Source organism: Corvus brachyrhynchos, unplaced genomic scaffold (assembly GCF_000691975.1).
Source record: "Corvus brachyrhynchos isolate BGI_N302 unplaced genomic scaffold, ASM69197v1 scaffold3, whole genome shotgun sequence".
Lineage (NCBI taxonomy): Eukaryota > Metazoa > Chordata > Aves > Passeriformes > Corvidae > Corvus > Corvus brachyrhynchos.
In genome coordinates this window covers 6,695,646-6,720,669 of record NW_008237619.1, presented here as the reverse complement: position 1 = coordinate 6,720,669, position 25,024 = coordinate 6,695,646, and the positions used below count along the sequence as shown (strand labels likewise).

Genomic DNA, 25,024 nt, shown 5'->3' with positions numbered 1-25,024 from the left:
TATGTGTCTTACAAAGAAACTGATTGCACAGATTTATCTAAACTGTTCCTGACAAAGAGCTGACTAAATGTAATCAATCTTTACCTTAGAGAGACAGTATGCTCTTTTCCTTTCTCCCTCCATTTGTCATGATTCTGCCAATATTCCTGGTCATGTACCAATACTGGAATGGCCAAGCAACCCAGCCTGCATCCTGGTTGGTTCAATGGGCTGGGATAGCTGCCCAAACCATTATGCTTTGTCAGCCTCCATGTGCTTCTGCTACCATGTTGTTTGTTCCCAGCTTTGTCATATCTGATGGTTGCTTGCCTCTGCTCTCTCTTCTGTCATCTGTCTGTGGTTCTTACCTGGCTGAAAACTGAAAATTCTTACACTGTCTCTGCTCTTCTTGTTTTTTCCTCTTATTCTTACCCTTCTTCCTTTACCCATCATGGCACAGGCAGCATATACTCCAAACAGACCTGTTTTTTTCCATCAATGCACTCTGACCAGTTCAGACAGGTGAACCTATATCAGGAGCAACATTTGAAGCAGCCTAGAATGTTCCAAACTATCATATCCACTCCCTCAGACAGATGTACAAGACGTGTGTAGGTCTAAGCACTGCTTGCAAACAACCTCATCTTGCCCCTCAGTTCCCTGTCACTGCCTACCTACCCCGCCTGCTCCAAGGCCTGGTGTTGTGGAAATTATACTTTTTTTTCAGCATAGGTTACTCAGAAACAGAAGCTCAGCTAAAGGGGTCCCCTCTGGTAAGCTGGCTTGGATAGGAATGACAGCCAGATCTCCTGCTATCTGCATCTTTGTAAAAATGGTTGTGTGCCGTGTCTCAGGCCAAGTGGGTACTTGCTGCTGGCACCATGAAAGGCAGTCTGTATTGAATGTTACTGAATAAAATGTCTGTCCACTGCTTTCCTGCTGGTCTCATTTCTGTGATAGGATATGCTGCAAAACACTCTTGCAGAAACCTTGCTTGTGGAGACCTCATGTAGGAAAGTAACATGCTGCATGTCCAGGACGTCTGGAGTAATTTTTCATTGTCCTTAGCTCAGAAATAAATATCAGACAAGATCTTTGCCTCTCTGCTTTGGCCCAGCTTTGGTGCATGATGAAATAGTTAAAATACTTAAAACATTATGTGGACAAAACATATCGAGGCCAGAGAAAAGTGTGCATGCTTCTAAGAGTGTTGGAGCATACTGTTTTGGGAGGAAGGAGCCTATGAGGCTATGGATCAGCCCACAGTGTTTTAATGTATGAGTTGCCTGGGAATTTTTGCGTACCACTCTCAGTCTTGATTTGGAGTTGGACCTGTAGAACAGAGGCTGGTTTTGCTATAGTGCAGTGTTCAGCCAAAGGAAGAGACCATTATTTTAGGAAAATCCTTTGAGCAGTTTGGCTGGAGAACCTTGTTTTGGTTTGTTTCTATAATTCTCTTGCAGATTGTTTTAAAACTTGGAGCCTAGCTCGCTTTATGTATGGCTTCCAGATAAATTCTTCACTTTATGGGCTCTGCCAATCCCTGCCATGTTTTTTTTCCTGGTGACCTTTGGTGAAGCAAGACCGGTCATGCGTGTCTAGATCCTAAGCTGAACTCCAAGGGGCATGTACTCTGACCCCAGAACCTAGATGGAAGAAAGGTCCTCCTCTGTTCAGGCATTCAGTGTGGACTGGTGCTTGTCTTCTTGCTCTCTATGGCTGCCAGGGCCTGAAGGTCTGGTCAGAAAAGATGATAGATGAAAAATCTCCATCTGTCCAATCAGTTTCCTATGATTTGCATTTACTGTCAGGAGCAGGACATTAGTAACTTCAGTGCTAAGTTGCGTACGATGCAGTTAGTACACATTGCAAAAAGGGAGGGGATGCAAGGAATGGTAATTAATCTTTATACAGGCTTACAAAGGCTCACAAGGATGGGTGTTGTGGCTGAGGAGCCTCACTGAACATGCATTGTGGGTGTAACTGTGTTAGCTGGTCTGAAGATGAGATAAGGCTTTACAGATCAGACAAAGGCAAGATGGTCCATTTCTGAAACCCCACTGCGGTAATGCTAAGAAGCTTCCTGACAGGGCAGTGTAGGTGAGGTTACTGAAACCCTGTCTTCAGTGACATTGGAACTTGGTGAGTCATGCTATCAGTATCTGAAATGAATCCAAGTGAAGACTTTGTAAATCCTTGGCAAATTAGCCTTGAAATGGAACAAGTAGGGAGGGAGGGTTAGAAAGAGATGGAGTAGAGAATAAAAAAGGCAAAAAAGCCGTAACAATGAGAGAGGGAAGAAACTACTGTAATAGAAGTTACACTACAAAAGTACTGTAATAGAAGTGAGATTTAAAAAAAAAATTAAGGGAGGATTCATTAAGAAGAGAGAATCTTTGCCTATAATGGCAAAAAGGAAATAGAGGAGAACATGAAAAGATACCAATAACTTTACCTTCCCCAGCTGGACTTTTTAGAATTACTTTTAAGCCATTGGATGTACATGTAAACACACCTTAAAAACTGAGGTATCTAGCTCTTTGTGCAACAAAAAACATTCTCAGATTTTAATTGATTTTTATCTTGCAGATCCACCAAGACTCACCCTGGCCCAGTTGTACATTTAAGTGACAGCCCAAGAGACGAGGGAAAAGTGAGTACAACCAATGGTATAAAATTTTGCAACATTTCATAGCTTTTATTTGCCTCACTACTCCTTCCTTTTGCTTAGTCACTAATTTTATCACCTACTTTCCTTCTGTGTTTGCAAGTGCCTTTAACTATTTTACCGTTCTTAAGAAAATTAATTATCTTTGTACAAATTTAATGAGTAAACATTTGTGATACAGACAATATACTGTACTTTGAAATGTATAGCCATCTAAATTGTTTCTGATTAAAAAAGCTTGATTTTGTATAAGTAGGATTTGACTAAAAACCATATCATGACTTCAGTACTTGGATAAACGTGCTCTTATGAAGGCATTATAGTAAGTTTTCGTAAGATAGCAAATATTTTCTTATATGAAAATTATCATGGTAATAACCCAGGTTTGGAACTTGCTGCTGTTTGCTATTCTCAACTCTGCTCACAAAGAACTGTCCACAATTGGAAGCCAAACATATAGTCAGAGCATCAGTGTTGTGACTGATACCACCAGGAGGCACAATCAGAGTTGGCTTTATTTGTATGGCAGCTTTTGAAAAATGAAATATGGTTGACAAAAATCCAGTTCTACTGAAGGGGATTTTTTTATGTGTTGCTATTGATTTTTGAGCATTTTGCCTGTGTGGAAAGGGTATTTATTTAACTCTCTCGTTGGTTTTGATCATTTTTAGTAATTGCATTTCAGTGTGTATTTATAAAGTACTGCATCTTAGAAATGGTGTATCTATTTGACAGGGTGCCTCACGTAAAAGCTAATAGTTGTTAGAAACTAGCAGCAGTTTCAATTTCTGATACGGATATGGGGGATATTATGCTGAAATTATGGGTACCTACAAAAGCACTGGTGACTACAGCTGATTTTCATTTGCATCACTTGTCCTTGGACTTAGCCATATTGCGAGGTGACCTACATACAAATGGTGCACTTGTGAGCTAACCCTCCAACAACTTCGATGGCATCTCTAAGTGTTTCTGGAAGAATCACAATAGGTCAAGCAATTTAGAATACTATCAAATAAAGTGATTAAACATTATGAAGTGTAGTGTTTCAGCCTCAAACAAGAAGCCATCAAGAAATGCAGTTTAATTATCTATGGCAAAATACCTGGTAAGGATAAAGATTTATCGATGAGGCATCATTCTTGTTTACTGGCCACAGCAGAAGCTGCTGATGACCTACCTAAGGCGCTGCACTGTTTGCAAACAGAAACCTAAAAATATTTTTCAGCAGAAAGAGAGAAGACAAAAAGGACTCAGGCAAGGGAGTTAAAGGAGAACTGACTTGGAAATACAAATGCTTGTTGCTCAGAGGGTACATGGGAGACATCTGGGCACTGACGAAGTACTAGCATTCCAACAACAACAGCAAAATCAGACAGATGCCTATGAAAAGCAAGCATTGAAATTTTAGGGGGAGAAAGAGTAGAAAATGTAAGCTATACTAAAACCATCCCATTGCAGTTCTTCATACTGTTGATAGGTTGAGGGTGTAAAGAACAAATTGGTGCTAACAAAATACTTGCAGTTTTGCAGAATGTAGAATTGATAGTGTTTACAGGAAGATGTCAGTAAAAGGTACACACAGATGTAAGAGAAGATCCAAGCATTAAATCAAAAGACATAGTTCTAAATAAAAAAATTTCAACAGTAGAGAAATAATTTAAACTACATTTTTCAACTAAGTCTCATTAAACTTTAGTTGAAAGAATGAAGAATGAAATAATCATTATTCAGAATGAGGAAAAAATGAAAAAAACCCAGCTCCTCGGACTTTTGCTGTTCAACATGGTCATAAATAGCCTAGAAAAGAGAGTAAGTAGTGACGTGGTCTGGTTTGCCAGACGTTAGGAGGCTGAGAAACTCAGCAGTAAAATGCCAGGTTAAATACTGTCTTTTGAAGTATATTCAGTGTAAGTGGTGAGAGTTCATACATGTAGGGCAAAATATTTCTGACTTTATATATAAAACAATGGGTCGGAGCTGATGATTACTGTTTGGTATCAAGAGCTTTGAGTGATGATTGATAGCTCAATGGAAAGATCAGCTCAATGCTCAGTAGTGAACAATAAACAAACTCAAAGTTAGGCATTATCTAGAGAAGAACAGAGAACAAAACAAAGCTATTAAAGAAATGCCTTGTTGACCTGCCTGCTGAATACTGAGTATAATACTTGTCCTTCTGTGTCTAAAATCAATATAATGCTGAAAGAAATTCAGAGAAGGGACAGGGTTTTCTATATGACAGACAACGTCGTGAGACAGGAAAATTCACTATGGAAAAGACCTGATTGTGATTCCAAGTTTGAAAATCACAGTTGATATTAAGAGGATGGAAACAACTCATAGTCCCTTTCAATACAAAAGCTAAAAAGATACCAAATGAAGCTGACAGGTCAGCTTCCAAACAAGCCAATTCAGTACTTCTTCAAATGTGCAATGGGTAGAACCTATAAAACTTTTTCCAAGTCCTGTTGTGTGTGCCAAAAATGCATTGATCGCAAGGAAGACTAGAAAAGTTAATACAAAAGAAATCAATTTGAGAGTAACTGAAGAGGTTTGCTGAATTCTCCTAAAAGGTTCTTAAAGATGAGGTTAAACAGAGCTATGTATAGTTGAGGAGATGGCTGTATTTGAATGAGAAAATTACTTAAGACAGAGAATATGTGAGAGTGTTACAAGTACTTGTTCTCTTCCCATGTTATTTGGTATTTGCTCTTGGCCATTTTAGTACAAGATGGTGTGATAAGTAGACTTTTATTTAATTTAGAAGAGTTATTCTTCGATAAAAGAACTGTTTGAAGATAGTTCTACATACTTTGCTTATCTCCGCAGTTCCAAGTTAACCAAAGACCACAAAGAGGTACTGGTGGCAGAAGTCAGACTGCCCACATCATGATAGGCAGCAGATAAAAGAGTTCTTTGCATATGTTTCAGGAATTAAATCGTAGGTACAAATCAGTCATAATCACTACTCAAAATACAGATGTTCTTGTACTCTACAAGAGTATTTCTGTACAAGTACTTTGCAAGGGTTCAGTGGTATATTCTTCTCTGGGGTATTAAAAAGTTGTTCACAGACCTGGGGCTGTTTTGCTGAAGTAAGTAAGTATTTCTGCTGTGGACACTGAATGGTTGAGAGTCCTAAAACATAGTCAGACCTTTCAAAATCTAGGACACTCGTAAGATCTCTTTTTGAAAGCCAGGGAAGTTAGTGCTTCACCTTTTTCATTAAGGTCCTTTGAATTCCTAAAAGTTCCAGTTTATATCATTGACTGGTGATTGGGTTCCTTGTGCCAAAAGAGAGAATGTAATTCCAGAAGACTTCTGCCATTCAAAACTTTTCCAGAGTGGCCTCCAGGCAAACTATCTATGCAAGCTTTGGAGACAAGCCTCTTTTATGAATCTAACAAACTGTGGCTGGAAGACAGACAGCAAAAGAGAATGTAGGCATTTAATGTGTCACTGAAGAACAATTTGGCGACCAAGTGATTAAGTTCATGAAATATAACCTGCCAAATCAATTAATAAGTGTACATTAGGGACAGACTGAAGTGCCCAGATATTTATACGTGGCAGATCTGTAGCAAACATGATTTTTCTTGCTGTCAAAGGAGCAGACATTAACTGCAACGATCTGCAGTTTCCCAGCAAATGGAGAAAGCTTAATAGGCAAAGGTTTAATGTTATTAACTATTAGCTGGTGGGCTAAACTTCCTACCTCTGAGTTCTGAGATCTAATAATACCTAAATACAGTGTGCATTTGGCAGGCTTGTTTGTCTGGGATTTTTTATCCGGCTGTTTTGTGTTACCAGGACAAGGAAGGGGCTTGCTGGCATGTACCAGGATGTAATTAGTTGATTGTAAAAAAGAAATTTCCCCCCATCATCAAAAGCATTTGATGCAGAAAGATTTAAGTCAAAATGTGAAGCAACTCCACTAGACAAGGAAGATCTTGCCAGGACTTCTCTCTCCAAATTCTGTCCAGTGTTCTGCTTTTTATGTAACCTAATTAAGCATGAGTAACTAAATGAGGTGCCATGAAATACAAGCTGAAGAGAAATCTTTGGAGTTTTTTCCATCCTGGACTCTTTTTACAGATACTGCTTTTCTTTGGCTATGTATTCCTCTCTAACTGCATTTATGGATGTTTTACTCTTTATTACAGAAATAGATCTTGTCTTATAGATCTCCCAAGTGATCACTATGACTGAGAGGAGTGGGAATGTTTTGAGTTTCCTGTGGTTCAGAGAGGTCAGAATCCAGAGCATCATAAATGTCCTGGCAATGAGACTAAACCTATTCACCCAATTGGAATTGTGACTTTAGTGGTATACCACAGTATTAGTAATAAAGCAGCATGACTACTGTCTGAACAAAAAGAGAGATTCCTGGCTATGCAGGAAATCTCTTTGCCTTTCAATTTCTTCCCTGAAATCACAACACTTTGTAACTTGCAAATCTTTAGTGCAGTTGTGCATTAAGCATTTCAGCAATAGATCAGGTGAAATGCAGCCTCTGATAAAAGGTATTAAACCTTTTAACAATTACCTGGAGTGTGATATCTTTGCAAAAGAGAGTGATAAAAATCAAAAGACCAGCCTGCTTCCCCAGGGAGAAAGGCTTATTAAGAAACAGGGCCGCATACTAAATGCTCTTCAATTCCTTCACTCTTCGGGATATATTTGTACAAAAGCTGAGGTGAGAAGAATATTGGTAGATACAAACTGAACTGGACTAGTTTGGTACCCAGCTGTAATGCACAGGTGCAAGTGCTTGTTATGATGACAGTAAGGAGGGCACTCAGACTCCATAACTTACTAAAATATTATTTATTGGAGTTAGTACAAAAAGGATGGTGGGAACCCCAAGCTGTGTAGCACTGGATGAACCTCCAATAAGGGCACGGCATTATCCACTGTGAAGAGGCTTGCCAGCATTTTAGTTTTTGGAGACCTCCAAAGATTTTTTTTTTTTTTAAAGCCCCATCCATTTCTACTGTCAAGCAGAAGGATGTTCACACAGACCTACTGCCTTACATTAAGATGAAGACAAAGGCACAAAGGTGCTGTCCTTGTCTTTACCAAGTGGGAGCAGAATACAGGGTCCTTTAGAATTAGCAGCCAAGTTTTTCCTGTGGCCAAGGAGTATGTTCAGCACAATGCAGGCCTGAAAGCCAAGTCCTGTGTGCAGCACAACACAGCCCAGCACAGGCCTGCACCTACTCAGGTTAACTGCTATGAGCAGCACTAACTCCTGGATATACAAAAGGCTTCTGTTTAGGATCACTGTGCTAACAGTGAAGGTAGCTGCTGTAAGACACTTCTTTGTTCATTCTCTCAATGGCAACTTATTATCCCAGAATACCATATGGCATCCTGACACAAGTGCTATCCAGTTAACTCCATGCTTTCTGACTCTGCCACAAAATCCCATATGGAGCCATCCAGAGCAAAAATGCTAAGTATTCTGGAATTTCTCCAGGACAGTTTGAATTTTTTTCAGCAGAATAATCCTTCAAGAGCATAATCAGTTATTGTTCCTATTCAGGTATTAAATATATTAACTATAAATCATTTCCAGATTAGCTAATAGGTTCCACATAAGGAATGTTCTCCTGGCAATAAAAAGAATCATATCCGGTAGAACTGAGAGTATTCCCAGGCTCTTTTGTAGCACTGTTGATGTATCAGTTATGCTTAACTTGGAAAGAAAGTAATGTTTTGTTTAGCAGCCCAGCCAAATTTCATTTTTAGGACTCGTACAAGCTGAAGTGAGTGATAGCAAAGATGCTGTTGAGGTTTCTCCAACTAAGAGATAATCTTACCATTCTTCTGCACAAATTCTTTATATAGAAACTGTAAATTCTTGCCTGTGTTCTGTGATATATCTGTTTATAGATGATGAACAACTGCAATTATCATTGCCAGTTGTACAAAATATTCTATCTCAGAAATGTGAGAGTCTGCCAGTTTAGCCACTTCCAGTCTTCATATCCAGAACAGATTCTTAAGAAGACAGATTCTATGGGAAACAGTTTCCAGGACACCTAAATAGGCTAGACATCATGTTGTCCATAAGATCTGAAATTAATTGTGTTCAAATGAAGAGTAACTCTACAGTGCCAGATCAATATTTCACTTCTTTTCAATGGAGACAAGGAGAAATGGTTGTTTTCATTCTTATTTTTCTCCTGAGCATTGTTTTTCTCCTCTTTCATCTGTTCAGAAATGTTTGCTGGTATTTCTCTGGTGTGCATGATGATATGACATCCCAGTTCTAGAAGAAGTAAAAAAAGGCATATCAATTAATTTATTTTTAATTATTAGGAAAACAAGCAATTTATTCTCTGCAGGAGGAGTTCTTCAGAATGTTTTAAAGGAATAGCAAGCATAAATTAAAGGAATATAAGTATCTGAATGAGTTTAATCTGGTGACTCTCTTAGTTTGAAGTTATTTAGGTGGTCTCTTAGGTGTCAAATATGTTTTTCTCCAACAAGGGGCAGGGAAGGTAAGAGCTGGTAGCAACGTGCTAGAATCTTTGGTTTTCAGTAGATACACAATTGAGAAGACTGTCCAGGTGCATAATCATGCAGGGGAAAAAAGGCCGTATAAAGCCCTTTTTTTTCCCCGTATCAGATCTTAAATTGTCAATAATGTGAAGTAATTTATACTAAAAGATAATTTGAAAGCAGGGTATTATGTGTAGGGCAAATTACAATCTTGCACATCACTTTGGTATTTCTTTTTATATTATTCTATATTGATATGTACCTTTTGAATCAGAAAATGTAATTGTGGGTTTTTTCCCTCCTCCAGCTGTTGATAGGCTATGAAAATGGGACTATCGTGTTCTGGGACTTGCGATCTAAAAGAGCTGATCTGAGAGCTTATTATGATGAGGTAAGCAATTTCCATTAATTCAGGAAAGCCATTATTCAGCAGTTTGCCATATGTCTTAACCAAGCAGAGGGATGTTTATCTAAAGGCATTGCTGGTTCTGGAAATACTGTTTGTGCTATGCTTTTGAGCAAATTACTGACAATAGAAATCAAAGTCTGGAATCCCTAGCTCTGATGCACTAGGCTCTCATGAGTGTACTGTGACACAGAATGACTTCTGCTTGGTTTTGACAAGTTCATCAACTTCTCTGTGGGGATCCTCAGTTGAACAGAGTTTAGCAAGGAGCTGACCTGAGATATAGCTGCAGAAGGAATTATATAATAATCTTCACCAGCTATTTCTAGAACATTCATTATAATGGAAGACTAATTACCTTGTACAGCTGTTGATACTACCTAGTACTTAAGATCTCATTAAACAGTTTTCAAAATTATATTGTTATAGTTATCACACAATTGTCTCTTGTCATTTGTAAGCAGCTTGTATTAACCCCAGATGCAGTTCTTGTATCAATAATCAAGCTGCTTGAAAAATAGATATATTCTTAGCTGTTACGGTTTTAGCACTAGCCCTAGGGAAAAATATTCTTTGTTCTTCCAGTCCTCTAAAGTTCACCATGGATGAATGTGAATACAACTACAGTTGAAGGTAGAAAAGGACATTTTCTTTCAGGTGATCCAGGCAGTAATTGGTTTCCTGTAGTTCTCTTTCCTTCTTCATCTTGTCACCTTGCTATGTATAAGGAGTGTATGCACATTTATTTCCCCTCTAAAAAGCAATCTGAATACATATGAATCCTGCACTCTTTCAGACCTGCTGTCAGAGACACATTAAAACTACTCTGAGCTTCAAGGTTTAGTTTCTGAGCATCAACACAGCAAATGTTTCAAAGGACAGAGTTTGAACAGGCCAGCACTTAAGCCTCGAGACATGGCCACTCAGTTGTCTCTCAGTGACAGTCTGCTTGTGCAAACACTTGTGAAATTGCACCTGTTCTATTACTTAAGGCTGAACAACTTTTTCCTTTTACAGGTCTCCTCGGGAAGGGTGGGGGTGGGGATGTCTGTTCACCCACTATCCTCTCTTGTACTCAGGATGAGATTGCATAAAGAAGGATCTTCTTAATACTGGTTCCTCTTTTTCTTTTTCATTTTGAGAGAGAATGGGTGGGTGTTGAAAATTTCTCATACAATTTGTTGTTCCACATTTTTCAGTACTGTTTTCAGGAACTATTTTTTGCCTTTTAATCAGTCCCATGCTTTCCTCCTCAGTGGTTATTTGCTGTGTCATTACTCCACTTTGTGCAACTGGTGCTAGCTTCTTATTTACTGAAATAGTTGCAAGATTCTTATTTTGTTTTTAAAAGGATTGTGTGACTAGCCATTTTACTTTATTCCAGACATTCAGGCTCCATATTCATAATGTTCCAGACCTGCTAGGATTCCCTTAGGGAAGCCACTACCCTTAGGGAGCCACTAAAAGGGGTTCCTTTTTAAATCCTGAGTTACATAGGTTTTGTGAGTCACAAGTTATTAGTTTGGCATGTGCCACTTGGTATTTAGCAGCAACCCAAATTATCAAGCCTAAATCTCATCTTATGGATTGGCCACCAAAGATCACAGTCCAGAAATCATTGTTCCTGCTCCCCTTCACTATGTTATCTGGACTGATATAAGGCCTGTGTGCCCCACGATGTCTGACCAATCCCTCAGTATTGTTGTGGCACTGAGCCAGAACAGTACCAGTTGCAGGGTATCTGTGAAGTCTCAGATAAACTACTGTAAGTGTTCTGTATCTTCATTAAATACTAAAGTGCCTCTTTGCATGAGTTCTGAATAAACTTAATTCACCCTCACTTTTCTTGCTATCATTATGATTTTCATCTCCTCAATGGTGATATGTATGAGCTGTTGAGGCCCTTCCAATCAATGCTCCTACACAATGGCCTCTGTAATATCCTTTATAAATTATAAAAGCCTTTATAATTGGCTTTAATTCCTTTTTATAATTTTCTTCAAAAGTTTATTTCTATCAAGTGTATAAGAAGACAGCACACAAACAAGACAGATCTTTCAGATGGTTCTCAAGTTGTTGATAGTTGGCAGACCCAAAAAAACAGCCATCTTGATGCGCAGGCTTTGGAAATTTGTGTCAACCCACATTCAGAGCTGTCTGAAGCAGTAATCATCTTTCATTGCAACACATCTCCAAAATGAAGCTGCAGAGTTCTCAGAGGCATTTGCCAAATGGCTTCTCCATACCTTTGTCTAGCACCGTGCCACTATGGAAGTATCAAATTGGACATGGTGCTTGCTGTAATGGTCCTGCAGTACTACGAACACAAAGGGGTTTTAGCATTCAAACAGTAAGATGGGACAAGCATTGTTCTCGTTCAAAATATGGTTAAAAGGGGTACTGAAGACCCTCAGTGGAGAAGGTTTGTGGTTGGGAGGGAACTGAAATGGTGTCAGGCATGCTTAATTTTAGTACATGCTGAGTATGAGAGAAGATGGAATGTGTATGCAACCACCGTGGGTATTGCAGAAGGAGAAACACCCAATCTGGAGTGAGATGCTGTACGTGCATACACTGTGCGAACATTCACATGAGTCACCCACCATGATGAACTCCTGTTCTAAGCAAATAACTGCTCCTTTTGTGTGTGGATGCTAAAGAAGTGGATCAGAATGCTAGACATGTTTTAGCAGAGAGACAATTCGGGATTTGTTCAGGACCATCTTTCAGAATTACTCGTGACTCACAGCTGAGACCTCCAAAAGAGTTTCTGGTTCTCTTGCCCATTTTGGGGCAAAGTCTAACAGGTCAGTGTGAGTTGCTGCTTTGCCACCTGTCTGTGACAGGACCATCCCACCTCAGCTCCCCTCCACGGGAGGCTTACACTGGCAGGTGGCACCTGGTTGCTGAGAGGGGCAGTTTAACAAGCAGCTCAGTACAGTTCTTAGCTAGTTACTAGCTCCTGCTCAGACACAGTCAGTGACTGTAACCATGTGAAATGTTTCTAAGTGTGATAACACGTCAAAACCAGATTGAAATTTGGCATGATAGCAAGCATGAATGAGCTCATGTCAGAATTAATTTGCATGAGGATAGACATGCCTTCAGTGTAAGTGAAGCAGCGCTCCCCACAGAGCTAAGGTTCTTCTACCTGAGGGACAACATTGGACTCTGCATGAATCATCTTTCTGTGTTGTCTTTTGTTACTTCCGTTAGAGTTTGGTTTCTGCTGCTTATTTAAGAGGAATTGTGTACCACCCCCCTCTCTGGAAGGTAGAAGTTTGAGTGATATGTCACAAAAAAATAAATACCTAGAGTTCAAATTTTTCAGCTCCTTTTTGGCACAACTTCTTTACTAGTGTGTTAATCAAGCATTCGTATACAAGGCATGTCAGATTCCTGTTAAAATATCTAGGTCATCTTAATGCAAAGACTCATTGTGACTCTGCTGTCCAGCCCCAGGAGCTGAGTAAAGCTTTGGTAAAGGGTCACAGCCCTTTTGTTGATTGCTTCTGATACTGTCTCCAGACTATGAGCTGTAACCAACCATAACAATCAATATAATTATTAAAAGAGGAAAACCAACAGGGAGTTTTAAATAGTGACCAGTAGCACTTAAGCAAAATTGATATGAACAGCTGCAATGCTGAGTTATGAATACCCGGGCATGATTTTAAGTCATTTGAATAAAATCAGGCTATATCCAACTGTAAGTACATGCAAGGCCTTAGCATTTCCTGGGTTGAAAAAAAAAAGTAAATTTATTAAGCTGCATTCAAAAATAGATCTCTTTTATTTACTTTTACATAAAATTATTGTGGTTTTTTGCTATTTAGCAGTGAACATTTTTGGAAAGGATATGGATTCAAGGGAGAATTCTGTGACTTTGTGCTTCTGAGGGGAGTGTGTGAGAAACTGGTATGCAATGAATGTTTTGTCAGAATATGGCTTTTGTTAGTTTCCAGCACATACCAGGGAAATTGAAGGATTTACACCGTTATCCTTTCAGATAGTTTGATGTAACTGTGGATATTTTCAGTCAGTTCCACTAATTATGCACAAAATACTGAGAATCGTGTACGTAACATTCCTCGTGTAGTGTGCATAAAGGAGTGTGATACTCCCCTTCTCTGATGCACTACCTGTTCCAAAACTATCTTACATCATTGTTTTGGTAATTTTCTCTATCAGTGAAATGGTCCTGGATTAATCTTTAGTGTTTTGGTTTTGACATGAAACATCTCAGATTTCTGTGGACTTGCTCTGCAACTTTAGTATGTGAGAGTATGTGTGGAAATAATCCAAGAGCGGTGTATTACCTCCTCTGGGGAGGACTCTGCGCGTTGTATGTTACCTGTAAAGATTTTTACACAAAATTCCTTCTGTGTAAATTTGCCAGATTAAATGCTTCTAAGGAGAGCTATCAGACATATTACAACTGCATTGTATGTCCCTTGTTCTTATACTTTTACCTTAATACCCTTTTCCTTCAATTTCAGCCTGATTCAGTACAGGCTTTCCTACATTATTGTGTTACATTAGCCTTTATGATGAAATGTGGATTACAGCCATACGTTTCTAAAAAGTGATGATAGTGGACTTCAGACAAACAAGAACCATCCAGCTGTTGATATACCATTAGAATAGTATAATCTGAAGTCATACATTAAAATATCAGAGGTGTAAACACTGTATTCCATTCCAGTCTCAAGTTCTTCTTTCACTTCTGTAGGCTATTCATTCTGTTGCTTGGCATCATGAAGGGAAACAGTTCATGTGTAGTCACTCTGATGGCAGCTTGACCCTATGGAATCTGAAAAGCCCTAACAGACCGTTCCAGACCACAATTCCACACGGTAATTCTGATAGTTAAAATGTGTAACTAAGAAGCCATACAGTGTTCTCAATGCTGTTTGCTAATATGTATGTTTGTTTCATTTTTTCATTGTCGCTCAGATGTTGCTTCTTGCATAAATATTTTGATCTGCAAAGTAGCTGCAAATTATTGTAAAAATCAGTAACTTAGATGAAACTTTTTATTTTAACTGGTGTCATAAATACCTCCTTCTGATTAATTTACTCTAATATCTTCTATCCAATTCCTTTTAAGAGTCTACTGCTGGTCTGTGAGACCCTCAGGCTATGGGATTTTCACATTTCTTTCTTTTATAGTTTGTACATAGGGGCTTGTATGTGCAATTTTCACAACAAATTGATACGTTTTGTGCAAGGTACTGTGGTGTTTGTCATGGGGATGGTACAAGGCTTCCCAAATAACTGCAATGAAGAATTTAAAGGAGCCATATTAAGAGATGGCTATATCTTTTATGGCTGGGACTTCATATGAAGTTACTTCCTACAAATTAGGTAAAAAAATACTGACACCATTGTAAATCAATACATCACTAAAAAACCTGAATGGGTGGAGAGGGAGGAAGAAGAGGAAGTCAAGATCTAAGTAGCCCCAAAAGGATTTAGCATTTTCTTCATTTTCTTCTGTTTTATCATTTTTAGTCATAGAATTTTACAATGTTAGAAGGGACCTCTCAGATGTCAACCAGTCAGACCATCAGATCAAAACAGGCCTGATTTAATGAGCAAACTCAGGAGACTGAGCACTTGAACACTTCCAGCAACAAATTGCACAACCTCTCTGGGCAATGCCTTTCAGTATTTAATGACCCTTGTGGCATAATTTTTTTTGTTAATATCTAACCAGAATTTTCCATGCCACAGCTTGTGTTCTTTATCTCCCATCATATGACTGTGCACCTTTGAGAAAAGTCTGGATCCATCTACAGTGTCCTCCAGTCAGGCTGTTGTCAAAAGCAAGCACAGACTTTCCAAAGCAACGAACCCAAAATGGGTATTTTTTTTTAGTTTACAAGTGACTTTTCTCTGATTGGAAGTACTGAGCCATAATTAACCAAGAACTAATGAATTTCAGTTGTATGCTTCATTTAATTTTATCACTCAACTAGTTACACTCCAAAGCATGTAATATTTTGTCAGCAATAGGATTTAAGTCAAGCTAAAAACGGCTTAGGAAAAATTAAGCTGTTTCTGGTCATTACGTGGTCAGAAAAAAAGGCATATAATTAGGCTAATTCATTCATTATTAGTTAAGTGTCATACTCAGAAATCTGCATGGTTTATAGATGTCTTTGAAGTGTGTTCTATGGTTCTTGAGATGTATGTGGCAGTAAAAACACAAAGACATAATAAATGTAATTAATTTAGACAAATGCATATTTTATGGAAATAGGAGCTGATACTCCTTATCTTTTGTAGCTTTAAAGTTCCTTTTTTTTGTTGCTTATACAGTTGTTTCAATGTATATGTTTTAGTTTGATAGTTCAATTTCATGATGTTTTGATAGATTTTTCATGTTCTTTCTTTCCTTAGGAAAAGTTCAAAGAGATGGAAAAAAACCTGAATCTTGTAAACCAATTCTTAAAGTAGAGTACAAGACCTGTAAAAACAGGTTTGTTTTTAATTCTGTAATTAACTCAAAATTGCATTCCTGAGTTTAAGTCCTTTTAGAATCTTTTCCTGCATTCTTTTTACAGAGCTATTTATTATTATTTGCAGACTCTAAACCTATAATGTAAACTTGTATGTACTATGTAGACTTACAATTATTATGTTGGGTTTTTTAATACAGTGAACCATTTGTGATATTTTCTGGTGGATTGTCATATGATAAGCCTTGTCGAAGACCAAGTTTAACAATCATGCATGGGAAAGCAATTACAGTTCTTGAAATGGATCATCCTATAGTTGATTTTTTAACTCTTTGTGAAACCCCATATCCAAATGGTGAGTTTATTGGGAAAAATACAATTATGGAAAATATAAGCAAAGCGATCTTTCCTCATACATTAATCCCATTCCAGGGACTTCCATCCTCATATTTGTCTTCATCTGAAGAAAACTATATAACTGAAAGTACCTGAAACTTGTTTGCATTCTCAGTGTAGGAAGGAAGTAGTGAATGGACAATAAAGCATGCATAAATCTCCACTTACAGGATTGAAACCTGTGGGCTAGTGTGAGAAAACATTGCTATTAATCAAAGATAGGTGCTTATATTTCTGAAATTTTTCATCATTTACAGCTTGCTAAGTTATTGAAATTAAACTGTCACTTACCTGCAAAAAAGTTTGTACACTTCAGCATGAAATGAACTGTTAAAAATGTTTGCTGCATATTGTGGGGCTGCCAAGTTCTGAAATATGTTGTCAGAAAGTTCCAGGGTGTAAATTAAGAAAAGCTGTAAGTCAAAAAGGAACTAAATTTAGCATTTTAAGCCCTCAAGCAGAAAAGTAAAATAATTCTTATATACATAGCTAAATCAAGTACATATTAAAAACTGCTAGTAAAGTGCATATGTGTTTCAGTGTCACAAATAAATTTAATTTTCTGTAATCAGAGTTGGATTGGGCCTTCATTTAGCTGTGTCATATACTTCCCAGTACTAAGGATTTGTAGCACCTTCCCCTGCTCACAGACTAATATTTAAACATTTTGGTTTAACCTGTGTTATTCATAGCCTTGTTTAAAAACAGGCAGCAAATATTGTGCATTCATAGCAGGACTGAAGGGAAGATGAATCAGTTGCTCTCATTTACTCGTCCTTTTGGCATTGCCCATTTGAACAGTTTATTCTGAGCTTGCATGTGCTGGAATGATTTGCAGCTGTTGAAAAGAAATTCATAATTTCACATTTTTATTTTTTTTAATAACTTATCCTATGTAAACTAATATACTCTATGCATCAAGGGAAGCATTTATTTGTCATTTTAGTTCTTTAGTTTTGATAAATAAGAGAACTGTATAAAAAACCAAACCATATAATCTCCTAAAGAGTGTGGGAGGAAATGGTGTGTTAGTATCTGAATTGAACACAGCAGACTTACAGGATTCCTTGGAAATATTCCCCTTGAATCACCTCAGAAATGGGGGCCTTGTGTGTCATGAAGTGTCCTGCACAGTCTGTTTCTGAAGAGCAGTTGTTCACAGTAGAAGTATTACTTCTGGACAGCAAAAATACTTTTTCTGTGTAATAATGGGATTCAGCAATGCAATGATACACACAACTTATTCATATCCTATTTCTTTACTTTCATCATAGCATAATGCTGGCAGGCTATAATATTCCAATTCTTCTTCTGCTTTGTGTATTTGTCAACACTACTATCCAAAAGTAATTTCTTACTTCCTTTCTGGCCCTGGTTTCCAGCTATGTCTGGTTTGTGCATATGTCAGGGGTTTATACCTCAAAGCTTTAATATACTGCGAAAGTTAAAAGAACATAAATATTACTTGCTTGCTTAAAATGGCTTATAGGAGAACTCCATGTCTTTTATATGATTCCTTGCTTACAGAATTTCAAGAACCCTATGCTGTAGTTGTGCTTTTGGAAAAAGATCTCATTGTCGTTGACCTGACACAAAGCAAGTAAGTATAAAATTTTGTATGAAGCTATTTGTGTATTTAACTGTCTAGTAAATTATCATAAAATTCCAAATGTTATCGTGCAATATCATTTTACTATCCAAAATCATTCACTCTTGGAAATAACTCTTGCTAAATATGTACTTCCACCTTAAGAGCTAAGTTCACCTAATGAACAGGAACTTAAGATAATATTTGTTCTTAAACTTTAGGATAAATCTACATCTTCAGTTCCTTCAGCACAGCCCTCAAACATTCATTCAACACCAAAGTTAAATAATACTTGAACACGTACGTGTTTTGGAAATAAGATTCAACAGCTACTTTTATGCATGTCTAGTTTCAGTATCTTAATAAATAATGGCATTGTTTTATCTGGATATACAGAATTACTTCATGATCCAGTTGCTGGTTTAAATGACAAATAGTTCTTCCATATCAGAATCCATGTTCCTATCAAAGAGGAACTATACATCATGTAAAGCATAATTCAGTTCTTATTTATTTTGTTCTGCCTCCAACACTACCAGTAATGTACATCCCCATTCACACTGGTTAACTAGGAACAGATTTGGCTGTCAATATATTGAAAAATGTTAAGTGAATCATATTCAGATCTCACTTTCTTTAAAGAATAATTCAGATGATCTAGCCAGTGTAAAATGGACATAACTGAAATCAGAACCAAATTTTCTATATTTTTCAGTTGTGAATAATTTTGTGTAATGTGCCAAAGTGAGGTTTTCCTCCTTTTCAGGCTGTTCAAACTGATGGAAGTGAGAATTAAACTGAGATCTACTCATCTGTTATTGCAATTTTTCATTGTATAATCAGTAGTCTACCAACCCAATCAGCTAAGATGTTTAATATAAAATCCACAGTTGTAAAAGTAGTTTGGAGTTCATAGTATATATCATATCCATGAACCTGAAACTTCTAGAAAATGTGTCACTTCTGTATAAATAAGATTTTGAGATGTTAGAAAAAAATTAGCTCTTATTCATTCATACAGGTAGCCCTATTAGCCTTAGGGACTGTATGTGTAACAAGAGGATTCTTGTCCAAGCAGTGGAATTTTTATGTCTTTATTTGGGTAACTATACATTATTACAGATACTAAAAGACAATACATAAGTTTCAATAAATAAGGGAAAATACATGTAATTAGTAGTGATTTTACTTAGATTCTGCTATATACTTTAATATAAGAATATGTTTTATTCTATGGCTCAGCGTGTCACAGTGCTTCTAATAAATTGTCTTCCTTAACTAGTTTTCCAATCTTTGAAAATCCATATCCTATTGACATTCATGAGTCACCTGTTACCTGCACAGAATATTTTGCGGACTGTCCTCCAGATTTGATCCCTGTACTCTATTCTGTAGGAGCAAAACATAAAAAGCAAGGATACAGTAATAAGGTAAACAAAACCAATACTCTTTTTTTAAGCAAAGAAAGTAGATGTATAACCTATGTTTTTGTGACATCTTACCAAATTATTTTTGTTTTACTTCTTTAATAATCACTTTAAGGTTAGTCCAACCAGCAACTTAGCAGCCTGATTACAGTCCAGTATTTTTCCCTCAGAAACATGACCACTTAAGCAGAACCATTAATTGCCATTATACAGAACTTAATCATTAAGATGCTGGAGTTATTCCAGATCAGATTGGGTTAAAGGGAGCCATCAGTGTACAATTCAAATTTGTATGGATAGGTTCTCTCTATCAAAGAAAAAAGTGAAAGCATTATAACTGAAAGACAAAGCAGAAGATGTTCAGTAAGAGTTGACAGCATGTCTGTGAGATTTGTTATTAAATAGGGATATTAATAACTATTTCTCTGAGCTACCAAAGTCTTATCATAATGTTTTAGAAATAGGAAAAGCTGCAGAAAGTAGAAGAAGAAATGCAATTAATTTATAAATGTCAAGCTTTAAACTTGTTTATGTTTTGGCTAGAACTAATATATTTTAATAAATAAAGTAGAAAAAAGTACTGGGTAAACAAGTCAGACATCATCAGTTTTCCATTCAAATCAACAGAAGTACTCTCCTTGGAGCTGGCTTGTTTTCCATTGACTCAGAAACTGAATCCTCTCTACTTCTTTTGGATCTTGGTTTGGAAAAGTGCTTCAGAAAATATTTTATTTCTCTTATTTAAATCTACCCTTACCTCATACACTTTGCCGCACCTACCTGTATTCCCTGCATCCTCTATTGTCTCCTTGCTTTATTTGTGCACATACAAATAAACACTCTGAAGGCAGGTAGTCACTCATATGCCAGCCAGCCATTTCTGTACCCACAAGCAGCCACTCCATGTATCCACACAAACAAGTCTGTGCTCCCAGTTTTTTCCAGCCACTCATACTCTGCACACATCCTGACCCACTCTGCACATATGTCACCCTCTACATCCTGTATCCATATATGCCAGGGCTTTAGGCACAGGACAGCATTCTGCTCAACCAGCCTAGACCAAGAGAATGGGAGTCTTGCCATCAGTAAACAAAAGGCAAGGAAGAGATGATGATCTCATATGTTCTGTAAAAGTTATCTCATGGCATCATGCTCTGATTCTTGTTTCTGGGCCAGCTTCTTCAGTGGTCTTTGTATTCAAGATAAATTCTCTGTCTATTCAGTGTTGTATAGAAACTCCAAGAGACAAGCCATCTCCAAAGACCAGAAGAATTGTTTATTACTTCTCCCTCTCATTCCTGTTTTAGACTGTTGACTGTTAGCTGGGGGGAAATATTTTAAGAGCATAAAACATTAAGTGATAATATAAAAGTGTTACTAAGTTTCCAACGCCTGAATTGATGACACGAAAATGTTAATAAACTGTAAAAGCCTTGAATTACACATATTTTTGTTCTTTTACAAGTTGTATTGCTTTTTGGGGGAAGATGATGTCTACTCCTGAATTTAAAAATGAACCAAGCAAGGTTCATCAGAATAAGTTGTGATCTCTGTACTTTTTTTTTGTTTAGGAGTGGCCCATCAGTGGTGGAGCATGGAACCTTGGAGCTCAGACATATCCTGAAATCATTATTACAGGGTGAGAATGAGACTGGGGATTGGTACTTCTAAAGTATTTGCATCTACTCCTTTTGGTTGTGGGTTAGCTATAGACAAGAGTTGAGACTTCACAGTGTGTGCATATCCTGGCTCTTCATTTGAGCAGTGTCACCATAGAAATTCTCTTTTACTGTAGAAAACAGAACCTTGGTACCCAGGGATGAGCTACCATTAAGAATTGCCATTTGAGGCCCCACTGTTAGACAGCAGCACTTGTGAAGGTGAAGTCTTTCGAAAGAAAAATGTATTGCAAGAGAATATATTGGCCTTGAAGGTCATGGAGAATAGCTTCAAAAAGGAGAGCAGCTGGTCTTCTATACCTGTTGTCCCTTGGCCTTCTGGGGACTTCGTATATGGGGACAGTTTGGGAATTCATTTTAATACCCAGCATTAGTGAGGGTGTGGTGCACTGGGATGAATTTCACCTTGTGGGTGAAGAAACAGAGCAAAAAGGCCTAGAAAGGCTCAGATTGCAGTAGGAACCCCATGAGCAGTGCCTGATGGATTCCCAAGGGCCATACTGTGAAACAGAAGGTATTCAACTAAGATGCATGATCGGTTTTCCTCTGGTCTCAGTCATATATTTGATAAGTTGTTACTATCAATGATACTAAAAACCTGTTCATAAAAATAAGGTTATGATGTGTGCAGTAGTGCGAGAAGGTGATGAAGGGATCATTCTCGTTGTAAACACAAGTGTCTCCTTTCTCCAGCTTTACTTGAGGGGTTTAATGTTAATAAAAAGAACACAGTTGTAAAGTATCAAGCAAAATAAAGTTACTCTCTGTCCTTTCAAAATTCACTGTACATGGCATTTTTAGAGTGCATAGGCTTGATGCTGGCCCGCTGCAAAACCAAAAGTGCTGTGACTTAAACTCATTATTACTATGGGAAGTGATTTCTTCTTGTTGTAATCTTGAAATTCACTGGGGGCTTAGTTCTCTGCTGGAAATGCATAAAAATATTTTATTAACCAAATGAAACTCAAAATATTTTCTTATGGTTGTATGTATGTCTTTAATATATTGTCAGTAAGTTAAAGAGAGTTACATGAGCAAAATGAGTTTTTTCTGCTATATTTATTAGTCACTGAAAGTAGATGATGTTTTAGAATTGCATTTTGTTTTAACACATTTAATTTTTATATTTTTTAAGCCATGCAGATGGATCAGTAAAATTTTGGGATGCTTCTGCCAGTAAGTTTCTAAAGTTCACTTTTATATAATGCTGACAAATCACACAAACACACATTTATATATAAAACAGGATACTTAACAGGTTGAGCAGTAATATTGGGGCTGATATAATTAAGAAAAAGGAGTGAAATTAAGAAAATCTTTATTAAGTTAAGGGAAAAAATGCTGGTAATGAGCTATATTAGGCAGAAATGGGTGATGAATAACTCAAAATCCAACATACCAAAACCTATGAAAGATGAAGTGTTGGTAAAAAAACCTTAGGACACATTCTTCTTGTGTGTCTAGAAGAGAGGGCTCAATTAGATCTAACATTCAGCTCCAATTCTCATGTCACTTCTATACTGACTACAACAAAGTCTTCTTTATAGCTAAGTGAAAATAAAATATTGAAAATAAGAAATACGTTCATACACTTCAATACCTGTTTAATCTGGTGAGGGTGAATCTTTTCTTGTCCAGTCTCAAATCCCAGGAAATAACTGGGAAGCATTACCATTCATCCTAGCAGGAAAAAGCTTCAGAATATACTTGTTCATACAGTCTAGCTGTAACTGCACATATCAGCACACAGCATTTTCCCCTACAGAAAATACATATAGTGTTTATTAGTAAAATATATTTATTAAAATGCACATACACTTTGATTGAAATTTAAAATATTCTGCTTCAAATAATGTGACAGTGCTTCCCCAAAGTTCCTTTAGAGCTGCCTTGTATTCTTGTCTCTTCCGTGGTACAGGGATAAATATCACTCTTTTATGGGGTATCAGCCTCTTAAAGAAAAGAGAGTGTGAAAGAAAATTTTGGGTGAAATGTTAGGCAGAGAGAGATTTAATATGATTCTAATAACCAGTCTGTAATGGGTGCCAAGATCATAGAGTATGGCATACTTAAACTACCTGCTAGTTCCACATGGTGCCACAGAATTATAATTATTAATAGTCCTACCATTTCCAGACAAACGTGGGGGATGTTGACAAGTTTTTAATGTCAGCTAAACCTGACTTGGTCAGGTACTTCCCTTTTTGCCTAATACCAAATATTTTTACACAGGATGGACAAGGTAAAAATGAGGATTTCCAAAGCCTCATTTCACAAAGATATATTAAATAGGAACAGCAACTGAACATGACCATGGGTTGGTTTTTTATTATGGAATTTGTCTGTTTGGAAACTGTGGAAAAACAGACGCATGCCACTCAGAGTTTACGTCTTCCAGTAACTTCAAGTTATGGTGAACACCAAAAAACCCATCATCAAATGAGGTCAACAGTTTATCTGCAAAGAAAGAAGTCTGTGAGAGCTTTAATATGAACAAAAGTAGGATAATTAGTTTTATTTAGAGAAGTAGAGTGAGACATTAGACTTTGTCTTGTGAATATTTTGTTTCTAACAAGAATCTGCAAATACGGGCACTAAAGTTAGGGTGAAACAATACAGACTGTTGGAAGACCACAAGGCATTTAGTGTATGTACTGCACAGGAAGCAGTGTGCTAGTTACTCCTTCTAGAATTCTGGCAGAAATGGGAAAAGAAAAATACCTCTCATAGGGAATATAACCATAACCCCCTAATCAATATATACATGCTGCAATAGGAATTTTTCTTAACATTAGAAGCTTGATAATGATGAGATGATCATGAATATTCACAATCTCTTCAACAATAATGGTATTTTCAGTACATGTCTGATGTCCTGGTCCTAGTCCTGCTTTTCAGGGCATGTACTGTGTTTCTTATGCCATACTTGGTACTTCTTACTTACAAGGTTTTGATTATTACAAAGTTCTATTGTTTATATTATTTACAAGGTGTTAACCTTTTTAATGGAGTTCTAAGTTCATTTGAGATTTCCCAGCAAACATAATATCCTACTGGTATTTGAAGGCACAAAATACTTTGCTTTTAGACATATTTTAATTGTGTCATCTTGTATCTGAAAGCACAAATTTGTGGCAGACAGAGAATTGCTAAGCCACTGGAGCTGTTTTCTGAATGTATCTTAATTCAAAAGCCATTGCTGTTTCTTATTTGCCCTTAGAGAAGGCACAGAAGGCACTAGGTACAGATGGTACCCAGTAATTCAGAGAAGCATGGAAGACTCTTGTCTTGTACTATGCCCTATGATTCTACAATTCTTCCAGTCCTAGTGTGCATGGACTCATGATGCCTGATTTGAAGTGCCACTCTAGATTTGATTCTGGCACTAAGGGCAACCTGAATCCCCTTTCATTGCCACTAGGGCAGGAAGAATTATGTATTTATTACAGAAGCATTCGCTGCAATTTGTGAAAATTCTGAAGTGCTTTATGTACTACAACTTTTTAAAACATTAAAAATTGTGTATGCTAAACCTCCTGGCATATATCTGCACTGCAAAACAAAAATGTGGTTTTGCTGTGTTCATCATCTGGTTACATAACCAAAACACTGTCCTTTCATCTTCCTGATGCTCTTGTTACACAAGCTGGCCAGGCTGAGCTACCACAATTACACTGACCTAGCAAGCAGCTTTGCCTTTGTGCATATGCACACCTTTCTAGGTGCTGGGCCTGACTGACTTTTTCTGACCTTATGCAGTTACTAATACCACTGATAAACTAATGTAAAAGTAGTAAAAACGGGGAAGAATGTAAAACATAATGGGGTGAATTGTCATCCCTCCTTTACCTCTGGAGTTCTCTGCACTGGAGTTCTAATCTTGACAAAAGTTTCTGGATATTAG

The 25,024-nt window shown here is 37.3% G+C and overlaps 1 protein-coding gene across 9 annotated transcripts in view; it reads left to right on the top strand.

Annotated features, from left to right (window-relative positions):
- STXBP5L (syntaxin binding protein 5 like) overlaps positions 1 to 25,024 on the top strand; it is a 190,283-nt gene that overhangs the window by 98,658 nt on the left and 66,601 nt on the right. For all 9 annotated transcript variants that reach the window (XM_017731889.1, XM_017731886.1, XM_017731887.1 and 6 more), the window contains exons 6-14: positions 2,569 to 2,632; positions 9,465 to 9,548; positions 14,296 to 14,419; positions 15,969 to 16,047; positions 16,228 to 16,382; positions 17,951 to 18,023; positions 19,294 to 19,441; positions 21,013 to 21,080; positions 22,256 to 22,296. In XM_017731889.1, coding sequence (XP_017587378.1) covers positions 2,569 to 2,632; positions 9,465 to 9,548; positions 14,296 to 14,419; positions 15,969 to 16,047; positions 16,228 to 16,382; positions 17,951 to 18,023; positions 19,294 to 19,441; positions 21,013 to 21,080; positions 22,256 to 22,296 — 836 coding nt within the window. The remainder of the gene's footprint in view (positions 1 to 2,568; positions 2,633 to 9,464; positions 9,549 to 14,295; positions 14,420 to 15,968; positions 16,048 to 16,227; positions 16,383 to 17,950; positions 18,024 to 19,293; positions 19,442 to 21,012; positions 21,081 to 22,255; positions 22,297 to 25,024) is intronic.